Below are 14904 nucleotides of genomic sequence, written 5' to 3' on the forward strand. Positions count from 1 at the left end.
GCATCCAAAGTATCCTTAAAGTAGCTGGAGGGCCTTCAACAATCTCAAAAGTGTTTATTAAAAGCCATTTTCAAAAAGACACTAAACGTTTTGTTGGTTTCTCAGCTTGTTTTTCTTCTTGACACGGTGCACAAGTAGTGACGGCAGTGTTAGCCCTGAGGCATACCACTGCGGCAGGGGAGGTGTGGGTATTTAGATTGGAAAAGTGAGCAAGACTGGTGAGTTGCAAAGGTGAGGAGTCCCCATGAGGGATGTTTGTGTTGGTGGGAGGTTATGAGGGGTCATGATCCTTTGTGCATTGAGGACAAAGTTAAGCTGACTGGGTTTGTAGGTAATTACAAATTCAAAACAGGCAGTTGTTTCACACCCTATTACTGAATCAGCCACTGCTTTAAAAATCACATGCTTTAGGCCGTTTTCAAAAATGTGTTTTAAATATAATTACAAGGTTTTGTTCCCACTTTTCTTTGTCTTTACCATGTATTTACTATATGCAAGAAGAACACTATTTATCTGGCTCCTTTGTATGTTTTGTTTTTTCCTAAATGTTTGACATACCCAGCACCAATATTACTCTCTGTCTTGGCAAGCTCATGTACGTGTAGTTTCCAGACACGACACAAGCCATCCACACACACGCCCATCTGCCGCCTCCCTCTCTATGAATCCTGCCTCAAGACATTAGTTTACAAATCCACGCTGAAGTAGTCAGGGAGGGCAGCCTCGTAAAGGAGTGTGTCTGTTTGCATTGAGGTAGACATGATGGAAAAAGCTGTGATTTATCTGCCTCCGAGTTTGAGCCACAGTACAGAATGAGGAAACAGATGGATAAGAGCTGTTTGGTTTCTGGTTGTGATGGAGTATTGGCTTTTCTGCTGGCATGGCTGATGCTGTAATGTAAATACTTTATGTTGACTTAAAAATGTGAGACACTATATCATGCCATAATAGAGTCTGCCAAAGTCGCCGTATAAGATGAAGAGGCCTCTTGTGGAGTCAATGACAATGTGACATCCTGAGTAGATGATAATTTATGGTGTCTTAGTAGCTCTCGGCTCTTGGCTGTGTCTGCAGCCATCTTGGCCCTGCTTGGCTGCGGCATCAAGCTGTTCTATTCTGCAGCCCTTCCTCTCTCTCATTTGTACTCAAACCGCAGGAAGTCCAGAGCACGGCTCTGGGACGCTACAAGCTCAAGGCCAGACATCATCCATCCCTAATAGACCAGGCAAGCCAGGTCTGCTCCCAGTGTTGCACCAGGAACACTGGCATGTATTCATAACTTGAAATACAAGGGTCATGTGAAGAAGATTTGAATTGCCAGAGGTGCAGGTGAGTTGTGGCTGGTAGCAGAGTCGGGTGTACTCTGCCGCAGTATTTGGGTGTGGTGCTAAAAATTTTAATAAGAAATTGACATCTTCAGTTCACTAGGGAATGAGTGATATGGTGTTCTGTTTTCATCCAAGAATGGGAGTTTGCTTTGAAAGTAAACCAATCAAGCAAATAACTATTCATGGTAGAATTTTATTATACATCTGATCATCATGTCACCGCCTGTAGGAAACCACACAAATATAGTTAGTACCTTCAAAGTTATTGCCTGCTATGTAATAAATGCTATTAGATCACGTCTGCTACGGTAATGAAACGGTGGTTATGTTTAAATGTGAGTTGGAGAGCAGAAGAACAGCCACCAAAATGGACAGAATTTGAAGTTTCAAGTATGCTTAATAACTTTAAGGGGGCTTTTGTGGTTTTTGGGGGGCTCAGCTTAATTTTTGGAAACTATTAGCAGGAATTAGGGGAACATTGACACATGGGTTTCTTAGGAAAGCATTGTGATCCACCAGATCTATGTGTGTGTTTTAGAGGAAGATGCCAGCCAGGAACACATGCTCAGGAACATGGCTCAGATGAGCTGGGTAACAAAGCTGGAAACTCTGAAGACCACAGAAGAACAAACTCCCCCCACCTCCCCCAACTCTCTCTCTACATCTTCCTCACTGACAAGGGGCAGATGGTCATTTGATGCTGATTAGAATTTCAAAACAGACCTCTCCCACCACCACATCTCAAGGGCATCCAGAGGTCAAGCCCATGTTCCATTCATAGAGTAGATTTATCAAGACATTTTTTAGACCTTGAGATTGAGAAATGACCTCATCTTTAAACACACTGCACACAAAAACCACAGCAGTTTGTGAGGTTGAGTGTTTTGGGTAACATGAACAGCACTGGATTTTATAGTTTCCCAATCCTAGCATGGAGAGGAGAAGGATTTGTGTTTTTTTGTTTGTTTTTTTTTATCCTTGCTACACAATGTTGTTTGGTTTTGAGTAAAACAATGCCAACCTCACCAGAGACTGTTAAAGCTTAGAGAATTCAGATATTCAGCACATGGCGTAATGATGTTCATCTAAAATGTTATCAGACCCTAGAGGGCATTATGACATGAAGCCAGGCCTGCATGAATATTACAGCCTATACGTGCCATGTTCTCTTTTTCACTAAGTGACTTAAAGAGCCTCCCCCTTTCTCCCATCTCAGATGCCTGTCACCTGAGGCTAATGGGGAACCAACACTCAATTACTTACAGAGCAACTCTAAAATGAGCAGAAGATGTTTGTGTGTGCATAAAAGTATGCATTAAAGAAGGTTGCTGAATGAAAGAAATTGATTTTTGAAAAAAGAAATCTCTCGTGCTTCCATATAATTACACAGCCACAAATGTTTTAAAATCATGCCTCTTGGGTAGTCGGTGTAAAACAGGACCAACAAACGGAAAGTACATGAGCTTTTTTTGGCGGGTGTGTTTGTAGTTAAAGGATTTGAAGCAGGAATAATAATGATTTGTAGTGCAGCTTTGCTCTTTTCATTCATTCCTGCTATCAGTGATTCAGTTTTGGTTTTTGGCCAGCTAACAAGGGATTGATGGATTTCTCATTCTTAGAAGCCACCCAGAAAGGCTTTCTAGAAAGACAGGAACACAGTGAAACTGATGTGAAAGAGAGCAGAGTGTCAAATGACAGCATTAGTGTCAGTGAGGTTAAAATGCTGGATCCTTGAGAAATGCTTTTGGCTGCCTGAGGCCAAGTTTGTGGTGTGTGTGTTTATGTGTGTACATATCTCCGTGCATTTGTTCATGTGTAAGGCTCACATGTAATAATCTCGTGGTGCAATGTAGTGTTTCATCACAGTGCCAAAGCAAACTGGTGAATCTGCAGTGTGCCCACCCTGCTCTCTCAGGCCCACTCTCACTCTCCCACAGATGGTAGCAATCATCTCCTGAGGTGCCCGTCACCGCCAGCGCTCTCTTCCTCTCTGTCAGTGTGTAACTGACTCTTGTCAAAGATTAACTCCATTTTGTTTTGTTTTTTCTTTTTTGCTGAAATCAGCTCCTTTTCTGGCTATTGAGTTCTTTTTGTTTTACTAACAGATAATTGTTATACTGTTGCAAGCCTCTGTGCAGCATTGTATGAGAAAATAATGTGGTTTTTGGCTGCGTGTTCATATTTCTGGTGGCAGCCAGATTCAGGGAGTATTTAGAGAGAATATGTGTGAGAACTGTTAGAGCATGACAGTCACATTAATGGTGTTTTTCTGTCTTTGGCTATCTTTGTGCGTAAAACAGACTAATTAGGTTATATGAGTATGATTTTCTAATCTATAAATTAGAACAAACACAAGGACACTTTTATTCTTTTTGTGTGAATTTTTGTTTTCCTTAATTTCCATTCACTGTTTGGTTAGAGTCAAGGTTAAATACAGCCTTTCAGGATCCTGCTGATTCCTGAAACTGCCAGTGTCTGAAAAAATGGGAGTGACACCTGGTTTCTGACAACATGAATAAATATGTGTTGTTTCTTGTATCATAAAGTCATGAGGCCCTCTCAGAGCAAACATGAGATGCCTTGAATCTTGGAGCCAACACATCTCTACATTGCAATCCACCATTTCAACATCACCTCCACTGCTTCAAAAGAGCTTTTAAGGAGGTTTGAGCTGTAGTTCTCTGCCATTTCTGCTGTCATCTCAAGCCAAGCGAGTGAATTTACACAGTATGTTCCATCTGTCACTTTCTATTTCTAAACCAGCCAAGGCATTTCATGCATTGCCCTGAGTGGACCTCATGGTTGTATATGCTAAAAGTAAAGCCAAAAACAGAGCGATTAAAGTTTAACTTGGTTTAAACTGATCTCCCATGATAGTTTAATTGCACAACATCCTCTAAATCTGCAAAATTTTGCCTGTGAAGAAAATAAAGAAATGGAACAGACAGAAAGTGAAGGCAAAGGCAGGACTAAGATAATGATGTTTAGATGTGGGGAAGTGAAGTGGACCGGTGAGAGGGAACGGAGCTAAGGACTCGACTCACCACTGACACCAGGCCCCCCAGCCTGGCAACCCTCCAGCGTAATCTTGTTAAAATCTTTGCCTGCCTGATGCCATTCAGAGAGAAAAAAGAGGAGATGGAGAAAAGTATTGATGAGAGTGTGAGCTGAGGGAGGAAATAATGAAAAAGACTAAGAGGTGGCGAGCAAGAGTATTTGAAATGGGGGTCTTGTGAAAGTAAGAGGAAGGGAGGTGGGAGGAGGCTTATGGGAGGGTTGGAAGAGGAATTAAGGGGACTCCAAGTTCAAAAGGGCTCCCAAGAGCCTGCGCTTAAGCCCACGGCATGAGGCTAACCACAAAAACCAGCAGAAGGAGGGGAGAGCTGAGATGTGGTGTCAAGGCTAGAAGTGAAAGATATGTCTATGTGGATGTAGAGGAAGAAGCGAGTGGAGCTAAAGTAGCTTTGTTACAGCGAAGCAGAATCACAGTGTAAATACACTCAGCAGGGCACCAGAATTGTAGTTTCCGTGTAACTCCACTTGGAGTTCTTAAATCTTTTTCTCAGCTTGTTGTCCACAGCTCATTAGAGCTTACCGAACAGCAAAGCTTACATCCGTTTAAAACTCTGTTCACTCTTTTAGTGCCTTCAGTTATTTGATCCTCATCATTTGTGAGAGGTTACTACCTCTTGAGCAAGTCTATGGTGGGTGCATAAATGTGTGTGTGTGTGTGTGTGTGTGTGTAGCTGTGTGTGTGTGTCTGCACTGTACGCTGCCTTGGCTATAATGAGGAGCTAATTAACCGAGTGTTCCCCTCCGTGCCCTGAGCAGGTGGCTGGAGCAGCCAGGTGGAACCCAGCCCAAACACACAACACATACACATTGAAAAACAGTGTGTATGTATACACACACATAATGGCAGGAGCCCACATAGCAAAGCCTGTTTGGCCAGGCGGAGAGAGCACCCAAGGGGGGCAGCAGCAGGTCTGGACCATGGCTCGGGCCAAAAGGGTAAAGGTGGCGGTATGAGCACTCCAATTTTCAAGGACCAATTTTATCCATGGGATTTGGGTTTTGCACAGGCATCCAAAATCAATTGGCTGTGCTTACTGGCTTGGCTTTGTTCAAGTTGGAGGAAAAATGAGGTTAGATTTATCCCTGACATATGGAGGGAGAAAGAGAAGCAGCGCACTCCACAAACACACTTGCGTTTTATTTGTTGAGCGCAGTCTTCAAGGGCCAATTTGTTATAACACACTTGACAGATCAAACCAGTGAGTTTGTTCAGAGCACATTTACATGTTGAGGCACCTGTTATTATAGCTGAAATAAAAGTGTGTTGTTCCACTCTGTCTGCCTTCCTTTAAAAAAAATTCTGTACTTGTAAAAAGAAGAAAAGCTTGCCCAGAGCAGATTGAAACTGATAATTGTTGTACAAACTGTGAAGAGAAGGAGATTTGTTTTTTATTCCCCCCCATTCGGATCTGTTTGATGAAAAGATGGTGAAACAGTCATCTAATATTTTACAAGGTGCTCTTATTCTGTTCCTTCCATCCTTCCTTTTTTTGTCTCAGCACTTCTCTCTTCGAAAACCCTGCTTGTGTTTGTTGTTCAATTTCCAGAACATGAGAAATCAGCTTTTTCCATCCTTACATTGGATGACCCATGAAGCGGCCACACTCTGATGAAGATCAGAGATTCTTCACCGACTTTCTGCCACCCACAGAACTTCTTTCCATCATGAAGTTTTTTTTTTTTACATCCAACAGATAAGAATGAATGTTTTTTTTCAAAGCAACAGTAAGACTTTGATGTGTTAATGAATTGGAAAAATGGCCTTCAACAGTGTTCAGTTATCCCTGCTGAGCCTAATTTGGTTGAGTGGGGGGTGGCAGGTTGATGGGAGGTGGAGTGTCAGGATGTGTGTGTGTGTGTGTGTGTGTGTGCACAAGCACTTCAAAACAAACCCATAAACATTCCAGGATCCTTGGGCAGCTGTGGCTCTGAGCTGGGGCTAACTGCATTCAGGGAGAAGACCATAGAAACCACACAAACATTTTTCATAATTATTCTGCTTAGCGCACAAATAATAAAGTGCTTCTTGACCTCTGCTCTGCAACCAACTTAGTTTATGTTATCCTTTTTCTGTTAGATACTGAGCTTCTATTTTTGCCAAACTCAAATTCTCTCCTTCTTTTGTCTCTCACAAACTATCTGGCTGGTGTTAAAGCCATCACAGCTACACATGCTAAATCATTTAAAGGTTAAATTCTAGGAGCTTTCTTTACATTCTCCACACTTGAACATATCCTCTCTAACTCCAGACTTTGTTGGCTGATCTTGTTGCATGGCAGTAAATCGAGAAGATGCCATGAGAAAGCCATCGGTTCCTCAGCTGGGGAGAAAATGTGATCCATTGCTTTCATGTTCCCCTACAAGGTGTTAATGGACACAAGTGCTCACAGCTGTGTGTGCGTTTGAGAGTTTGAGATGCTTGATCGTAATCACAGTTGCCCCCCATCCTAGCCTTGGCATTTCACTGGGGCTGGTGTGTTTTTTGTCACATTTCCCTTAGAAGAAATCAGGCGGGCTGTTCAATTGTTCACGCACATGCACAAATACACACAGAGAATTAACTAGCTGCATCTCCAATATGTGAGTAATTTGCTGCATGTTGCTTTACCAGTTAAAGTGGGGATTAGCCACATCTCTCCCGCTAAGAACACACCAAACATTAAAGACTTTGAACTAAGTTTTTAACTTCCTTCAGGATCCAACGAGTCATTGCTGTCTTAGAACTGCTTACACATTTACTTTCTCTGGGGTCAGGGGTCAGTTCTGCTCTTGGGCTCTCTAGTCCATCAAAGCATAGCCAAGAAATCCAGCAGTGTCTCCACACAAACAGTGCTGCCTTGATATGAATTTATACATTAAACAGCGCTTCATTAAGAGCAGAATTCCATACAAATTGGGCCACATAATAACCAGATGGAATTGGGAAATAGTCTGGGAATGTGCCCCCTACACCCTCACTTTTTTTTTCTTTTTTCTTTTTTTTTTTTTTTTTTCCAGGGTCTGGGAAAAAGTGGGCCTCTTTCCCAACCAGGTGCCAGGCTTTGAATGTGAATGGAGATGTGTATTGTTCACTACTGGCACGATTACTGCAAGGCACACCTTCTTTTTTACTTGGTACTGTCTGTAAATGCAGCTTTTAAACCGTGGTAGGTTTAACTCCTGTCAAATCGTGTCAAGACGACATTCAAAGAAAAGACAGATATTTTTAAATTAGATATGCACGTTACAGATCGTTACAAGGTGGTTACACACTAGTTTTCCATTTAATCTTAAATTATTTTGATTGATTATATTTGCTTCTGTACAGTAGAAATTAAGGTAAACTCAACTGGATTAGCTTAGCATAAATTACAGGAAAGAGGGAAATGGTATGCTTAATCAATACGCAAACTTGGTAAAAAAAAAAAAAAAAAAAAAAAGAAGACAGTAAAATTAATAAAAGAATTATGTACCAGTAATACAAACCCAAAAAAGTAGCAAAAAAAAAAAAAAAAACATTTCATGGAAAATATCGGCTCATTTTTAATTTGGTGGCAGCAACATATACAAAAAGTTGGAGGAGGAGCCGCAAAAGATGTGAAAATGTAATTGGAAAAAATAAAAATAACTGGAAGAACTTTTAACAACTGCTTTGTTTAGTTGGCAACAGGTCAGTAACACAACTGGGTATAAAAGGAGCATTTCAGGGAGGCAGAGTCCCTCAAGTGTAATGATGAGCAGTGGTTCAGCAATATGCAACAAACTGTCTAAAAACTGAGGAACAATTTCAGAAAAATATTTACTGTAAAAATTGGGACGACTTAGAAAATTCCACCACCTATAATTAAATTTAGTTCAGCTTTATTTGTATAGCACCAATTTGGGAGACATTTGGAACAGCCTAATAATAAGGAATTGCAGTAGTCCAGTCTGGAAGAAACTAAAGCATGGCCTAGTTTTTCTGCATCACTGTGTTACAGGATGTCCCTGACTTTAGCAATGTTCTGCAGGCAGAAGAAGGCAGTTCTAGAAACCTGTTTTATATGTGAGCCAAAGGACAAATCCTGGTCAAACATAACTCCAAGTTTTTACAGGTCCAAATACAACAACCTTATTTTTTTTTTTTTTTTTTTTTTTTTTTGTCTCTGTAATGGCTCCATCATGATTAAAAGATCTTGGAGGTTTAAGAGCAACATCAGCTCCCATCCAAACAGTATGTGTTTTAGCATATTTCAGCAATACAATGCAATACCACAAACAGCATCCATCACAACAGCATGACTTCACAGAGTTGAGGTACAGAACTGGTCTGTCTGCAGTCCAGATTTTTCATCAGCAGGAAACATTTGGTGTATCCTGAAACAAAAAGTACGCCAACAAAAGCCTAGGATAGCTGAGCAGCTAGAATCCTACATCAGACAAGAAAGGGACAATATTCCTCTCCTAAAACTCCAGCAACTGCTCTCCAGGCATTTAAAGACAGCTGTTGAAACAAGAGGGTACATGTTGCAACTGTTGTTGCTGTCATTGAATGAAAAATTAATAAATATTTTCTATGAAATGGTAAAAAGTCTGTTCTAAAATCTGATATTTTGTTTACATTCAATTGGGAATAAGATATGGGTTTGTGAGATCAGCAAATCATTGTATTTTGTTTTTGTTTACATTTTACACAGTGTCCGATGCATTGTGGTTATATGTCGTACTTCTGGGATTTACCTAGTAACTACTGTTGTTTGTGTGACAATTTTATACCAAATATTAACAGGAAATAGTCTAGCACATATATTAATTAGTTTAGTTTTAGTTTCCTCAATGACTGTGTGCTTGGACAACCTTCCTACTATTTTCCGAACCTTAACCCAAACCCTTAATCCTGTCATTTAGCACTCGTTAAGAAGACAAATAAGCATATATCCCAAAAATGTCAGACCACTGTTTCAAGTTAGAAACCTTTTGTAATAAATGAGTGGATTGACTTAAAAAAAACAAAACAGTTTTTAATATAATCTAAAACATCTCAATCAGTGCTGTCAGTTTAAGCCGCACACAAAGACATCAACATTTAAGCCTTCCAGTTCCCCCAGTCTGTCTTGACTTATTCCTCTTTGTTGTGTCTTATTTAATTCTAAACATTCACTGTTATTGAAATCTATTTTTCCGAGCACACGCTCTTCTGACTACAGTTAACTAATAGCACCTTTATTTGTGATCCCCTAAAATTTTCTTTAACCACAGCTGTTGACATTGCTGGTCAAAGTCTCTGCAGTTATTTACCTCTTTCTACTTTATCTGCGGATAATGTTGAACTGGAGCAAAACTCTGCAACAGTCGACTTTGAAGTCACAGCCAAATTTTTAGGTTCCAGGTCTGACTCTGATTTAACCAGCAGAGGGTCTGGATCAAACCCTCTTACAGAAAGATGAAGAGGAAGTTTCACAACAGGCTGCTCAAATGCAAACCCCACATGTAGAGAGTGACCAGAGTTTATCAATAATGTCAGAGCTGGTGAACATGGAGGAATCATGGAAATACTCATGAGCCAAGGTGACATCAAGGAGCATGTTGTGTTTTAAGTAGAGTTGGGTTAGAATGTAAAGATCTACAGCTTCAAGTCACATGTCCCACATATATCCTGCTCGCCTCATTTAGATGACAGCTAGTTCGAGCTCCCTCTTTTATCTGAATCTGTCTCACTTTTAATAGATCTTAGAAGTCTTTTCTCATCAGTGATTCGTGAAATTAATGTCTCTTTTTCCAGAGATTAATAAGTAATGGCCTGAGAAAAGCTGAATTCATTAATTATGAAATGGAGAAAATGAGCTCTGCAAATATCACATTTGATTGATGATCTCTGGAATAGCAGCCAAGCTTAGAGTTGCAGTGAAGAATATAAACCACTCACCATTATTCTGCTTTACTGGAAAATCTCTCCCTGCTCTCCTGTGTTTTACTTAGTAGTGATCACATGTTTTACTGCAAGTGCACATGAGAACATTTCATGTTGGTTAATTTGTTTTTGATGAATACATTAACATTTATTCCCGTGGCCTTCTGTTGATGCAATTACAATACTTTTGTCTTTCCTCTGCAGCATGCAATTGCAACCTCCACGCCCGCCGCTGTCGATTCAACATGGAGTTGTACAAGCTGTCTGGGAGGAAAAGCGGAGGGGTCTGCATGAATTGCCGTCACAATACAGCCGGACGCCACTGCCACTACTGCAAGGAGGGCTTCTACAGAGACATGGCCAGACCCATCACTCACAGACGTGCCTGCAAAGGTAATGAGAGCAAGTTATGGCTTTTAGTGGCTTTTAGAGTTTATTCTGCTCCTGTCCTAACTCAAGTTATTTGTCTGTTATCAAAAATGTTTAGTAGAAGTGGTTTTCCAGGAAAATATTACCAATCATATTTATTCATGAGAGGGATCACTTAGTGTTGTATCGGTCATTAATTAAGTAGCAAATATTTATTCATGTTTTCTTAAAATGTCACACGTTTAAGCTCAGTTTTCATTTGGAAGTGTGCAGTGCTTACAGAAAGCAAGAGCCAACTGAGATGTTCAAGCCCTGTTAATACTGCTGTAACATGTCATTTCTGAGAAAGTGTAAAAAGAGCAAATGTGATAGGAAACACATGCTGTCATGGTAACTTTCATTAAAAAAATATCAGCATGCCTGATTTGGCATACTATAGCAGAGAAAAATGAATTAATACTGTGCCTGAAGCTTTTCTGGCTATCCCATCAAATGTTTCTCCATACCCCACACACCACATAATAGTATCTTTTCACCAAGGCATCTCTCATGGAAAAAATGTATTTTATTATTTCACATTTGCAGTGAATATTTTCAACCAGATATTATGCTGGAGGCATTGCAAAAATAACATCAGTTTCCTGTACTTGTTGCTTAGAAAAATTTTCAAATAAATAGCAGCAAAGAGGCATTTTTCACCCCGCTGATCCCGAGAAAGGTAATGCAGCACTTACAGATTAAATAAAAAAGAAAAAAACAGCATGAGTGAGAACTGCCAATGATCTTAGCTGTTAAGATCTTTCAGTTGAAATTTTACAGCGAGAATCTCTTGCTGGCTTCTGCTCAGTTTTCCTTCTGCGGCGGGGGCAAGCTGTAACCCAACACTGGGAAGTTAGAAATGGCACAATATCAGGCCACATTTACCCATGTTTGCTGTGCTGAGATGTCAAACCATTCATCATGTAATGGCAAAAGCTCCACAGAAACTTGGTTGCATACCTTAAAACATAAGTCATTTGACCTGTTAATGCACCAAAATAAGATGAGAATGAGATGTGCTGCAGACCAAATCAATCCCGAGTTGCATGTCCTCCTTAAATCTTCTATTTCCAGCAACACCTGGAAATGTAATTGCTTTCGCACACACGCAAACCCTCTTGACACTACGATTTGTCCCAATCAAAATCGAGTGATCAGGTGATAAACAGTTCATCTCCGTCCTTCAGAAAGACTCCAGATGTGACAGAAATGAAAGTTAACGTTCCACAAGTCCTCTGCTGGGTGAGCTGACTAAATGATTGATCAGAGCAATTCCACAGCCTTATAGGAGCTGTTTTTCATCTCTGTCTCCACATTTGGTTCATAACCACCATCTCCAACTGCTCCATGACTTCTGACTTTTCTTCCCATGACTCATGAGAAACCTTTAACACCTTTGTCTGTCTCATTCTCTGACTGTTGCATCCCTCGATTTATTTTTATGCCTTCATTTTCTTCCACGTTTGATCTGAACATGTCCGTGTCGTGACAGAAGTCAGAGGTATGGTATGACTGAAGTGGTCACGTCTGAAATGGACTATAAAATGCAGGTGTTTTCTAAGGGGGAGACGAGAGTGGGGAGGGCTGGGGGCAGTGCAGAGAGGATAAATGGGCCAAGCCTGTTTCTAATCAAACTTGCACTAGATGTAAGTCAAAAGACACTCCGAGTGTGTGAAGAAATATAAATACACACCTGGCCTGCTCTGTGTAATACTGCTAATTCAACTCTAATTATCTCAATTATCTCATGAAGTTGGTTGGTAAAACATAATAGCTATATTTCTTTACTAATATTCACAGCCAAGCATATGAACACAAGGAGAAAACAAGCTTCAGAATCAATGTGTACCCACAGTATTACAATGGTGCTGTCCTTCAGTCCTTTCAACACAGCATTATTAACTAAAATGCTAATAATTCCTTTAAAAGAAAGAATAGAAGAATATAAATCAGTGAAATATGCACATTTAAGCACTTTTGTCTATTTACACAATGAACTGACCAGATAAACATGAACTGTTAAAAACATATTTTCAACTAAGAGTACAAATAACACCATCTCCCCCAAATGCAATGGCTGCCAGGAACAGCAAACAAAGAGCAGCCCTTACCAGGACCTTACCCCATGTGCATGCACCCACACCCCAACACTAATCAGTAAAACTGTGCAAAGGCCTGTCAAAGAACTACAAATCCCAAGGCAGTGCCTGTCACGTCTGCAGTCATACAGGCTTGAAAAGTCATCAACATCTGAAGACGTTTTTACAACTTCTTAACTGGTTCTAGCCCCTGCACATAAAACTTCTGAGAAACAGTTGGAGGAAGAAAGCTGGAAGTGAAGATTGATACCGCCAACCCCCTCATCCTCCATCCTGCCCCTCACATCACATGCAGATCTGGCTGTGTGGAGAGGAAGACTCAATAACGATTATTTTGCACAATGCATGATTTATAAATGTGCAAACCATTGTGTGAGTAACTGGGCACTTCCACATATGTGTTCAAATGCATGCACAAATACAAATCAGTTTGAACATGTTAAATAAATTTACATATGCACACATTGAAAAATGCACAAACATTAATATTTTGCACACAAATTACCCTCACCCTTACAGTTGAGATCATTTGTGCTTGGATTTACATATGTGTGCATGTAGGTTTTTTAGACTCCTTTTACACAACCAGACTCCTCACAGTTTCACAATACATGGTGCATTTAATGGCTGGTGGAAAGCTGGGTCACCTGGATTTTAATCAGACTCAAGTGTTATTTACATCCATAGTTATTTCAAAGTGGGGTGGACGATTTCTGTAACACCTTTACACCAGGATAGTCCAGGGAACTCGGCTCCATTGGGTGAGGCTTGGTTTGCTTTCACACTGGACTTTACTAAAGGGGACCAGTCCACTTGGAGAGCATCATGCAGTTACAACAACTGCTCACTACGGGTGATATTCCAGAAACAACCTCTTACTAAGAAGAAAAAAAGCAAGCTAAAGACGAAACCCCACCAACTGGCCAAGACCAAAAATGGATATCCTTCCCCTTCAGTTTTTTGTGTTATAACTTGGTGTTAAAACCATACACGGTTTTCAGTTGAATTTATCCAAAATGTTGTTCTATGAAGCATTCTACATCACTTTCTCTTTGATCCACTAGATGGTCTGTTTGCTAATGAGTATTCACACTATGCCAAATGAACCATACTCTTTGTAGAAGCGAACCAGAGTTTGCTTAATGTGGACGAAACAGGGCCAGTGTGAATGTGGCCTGTGACAGAATAGTTCATCACCCCTAAATAAATGGAAGGACGGATAGATGGATGGATGGATGGATGGATGATATAACAGCTATACAGTCTTATTAATATTGTTAATGTGCAAGTGTAAAGTCATTTTATGTGTTCAAATTGCTTTGTCATGTGTGTGGATTTGAACACATTTTTGCAAGTACAAAAAGTTACTCAAAATGGTTTACACATTTGTAAGTCATGTAATACAAACTTGTAACTGTTACTGAAGTTTCTCCCCACATGGCTGTTGCTGGTTGTTTACTGAATAATGTGGACATCAGTAGTAAACAAAAGTTTTAACCGCCTGCGCCTGTTTAGCAGGGAAGTGAGAATGTCTAACATAATTCACATCGTGTCTATACTGACCTGGTTGAGCCTTTTCTGTTCAGTGATCAGAGGGGAAACAATGGGCTGTCAGTGCTTTGTCTCATGTCTGAGCAGGCATGACAGACCGACAGCAGACAAGTATCCGACAGATCAAATAACATGGGTTTATCCCATATGTGCTTTGGTCACATTATTTCACAGGTAGAGTAAACACAGTCAAATCAGCCTCTAATTACATTGATTAAACTACCTTCCTTTGCAAATAATCTCAAAACAATTACTAACCATTGCTTAAAATGGCTAAAATGAGAAAGGCTTGCTTCTAAAATTGGTGTGATGATGCATAAATCAGCTGGGCTTTGTTTTAATACACACACGTATAGGAATGTTAGGAATTCCCAAATGGTTCACAGGCAATGTGGCACCTGGAATTATTGGCAACTGCTCTGGCTTTGACTGATGGATAAAGGCTGTGGGTGGGGTTGGCACAGAACAGGAGAGTCCATCTTGGTGCTGTTTCTTACTTTACCACATACACATTGTACTCTGATCAGGTTGATAACAAAAGTTATCATATGCCTTCAAAACTTGGGTTTAAAGA

General features: G+C 40.3%; 1 protein-coding gene across 2 annotated transcripts in view; it reads left to right on the plus strand.

Moving 5' to 3' along the window:
• ntn2 (netrin 2) overlaps positions 1–14904 on the plus strand; it is a 42493-nt gene that overhangs the window by 15251 nt on the left and 12338 nt on the right. For both annotated transcript variants that reach the window (XM_041974833.1, XM_041974835.1), the window contains exon 3: positions 10477–10665. In XM_041974833.1, the coding sequence (XP_041830767.1) occupies positions 10477–10665 (189 nt within the window). The remainder of the gene's footprint in view (positions 1–10476; positions 10666–14904) is intronic.

This window comes from Melanotaenia boesemani, chromosome 21 (genome assembly GCF_017639745.1).
Source record: "Melanotaenia boesemani isolate fMelBoe1 chromosome 21, fMelBoe1.pri, whole genome shotgun sequence".
NCBI lineage: Eukaryota > Metazoa > Chordata > Actinopteri > Atheriniformes > Melanotaeniidae > Melanotaenia > Melanotaenia boesemani.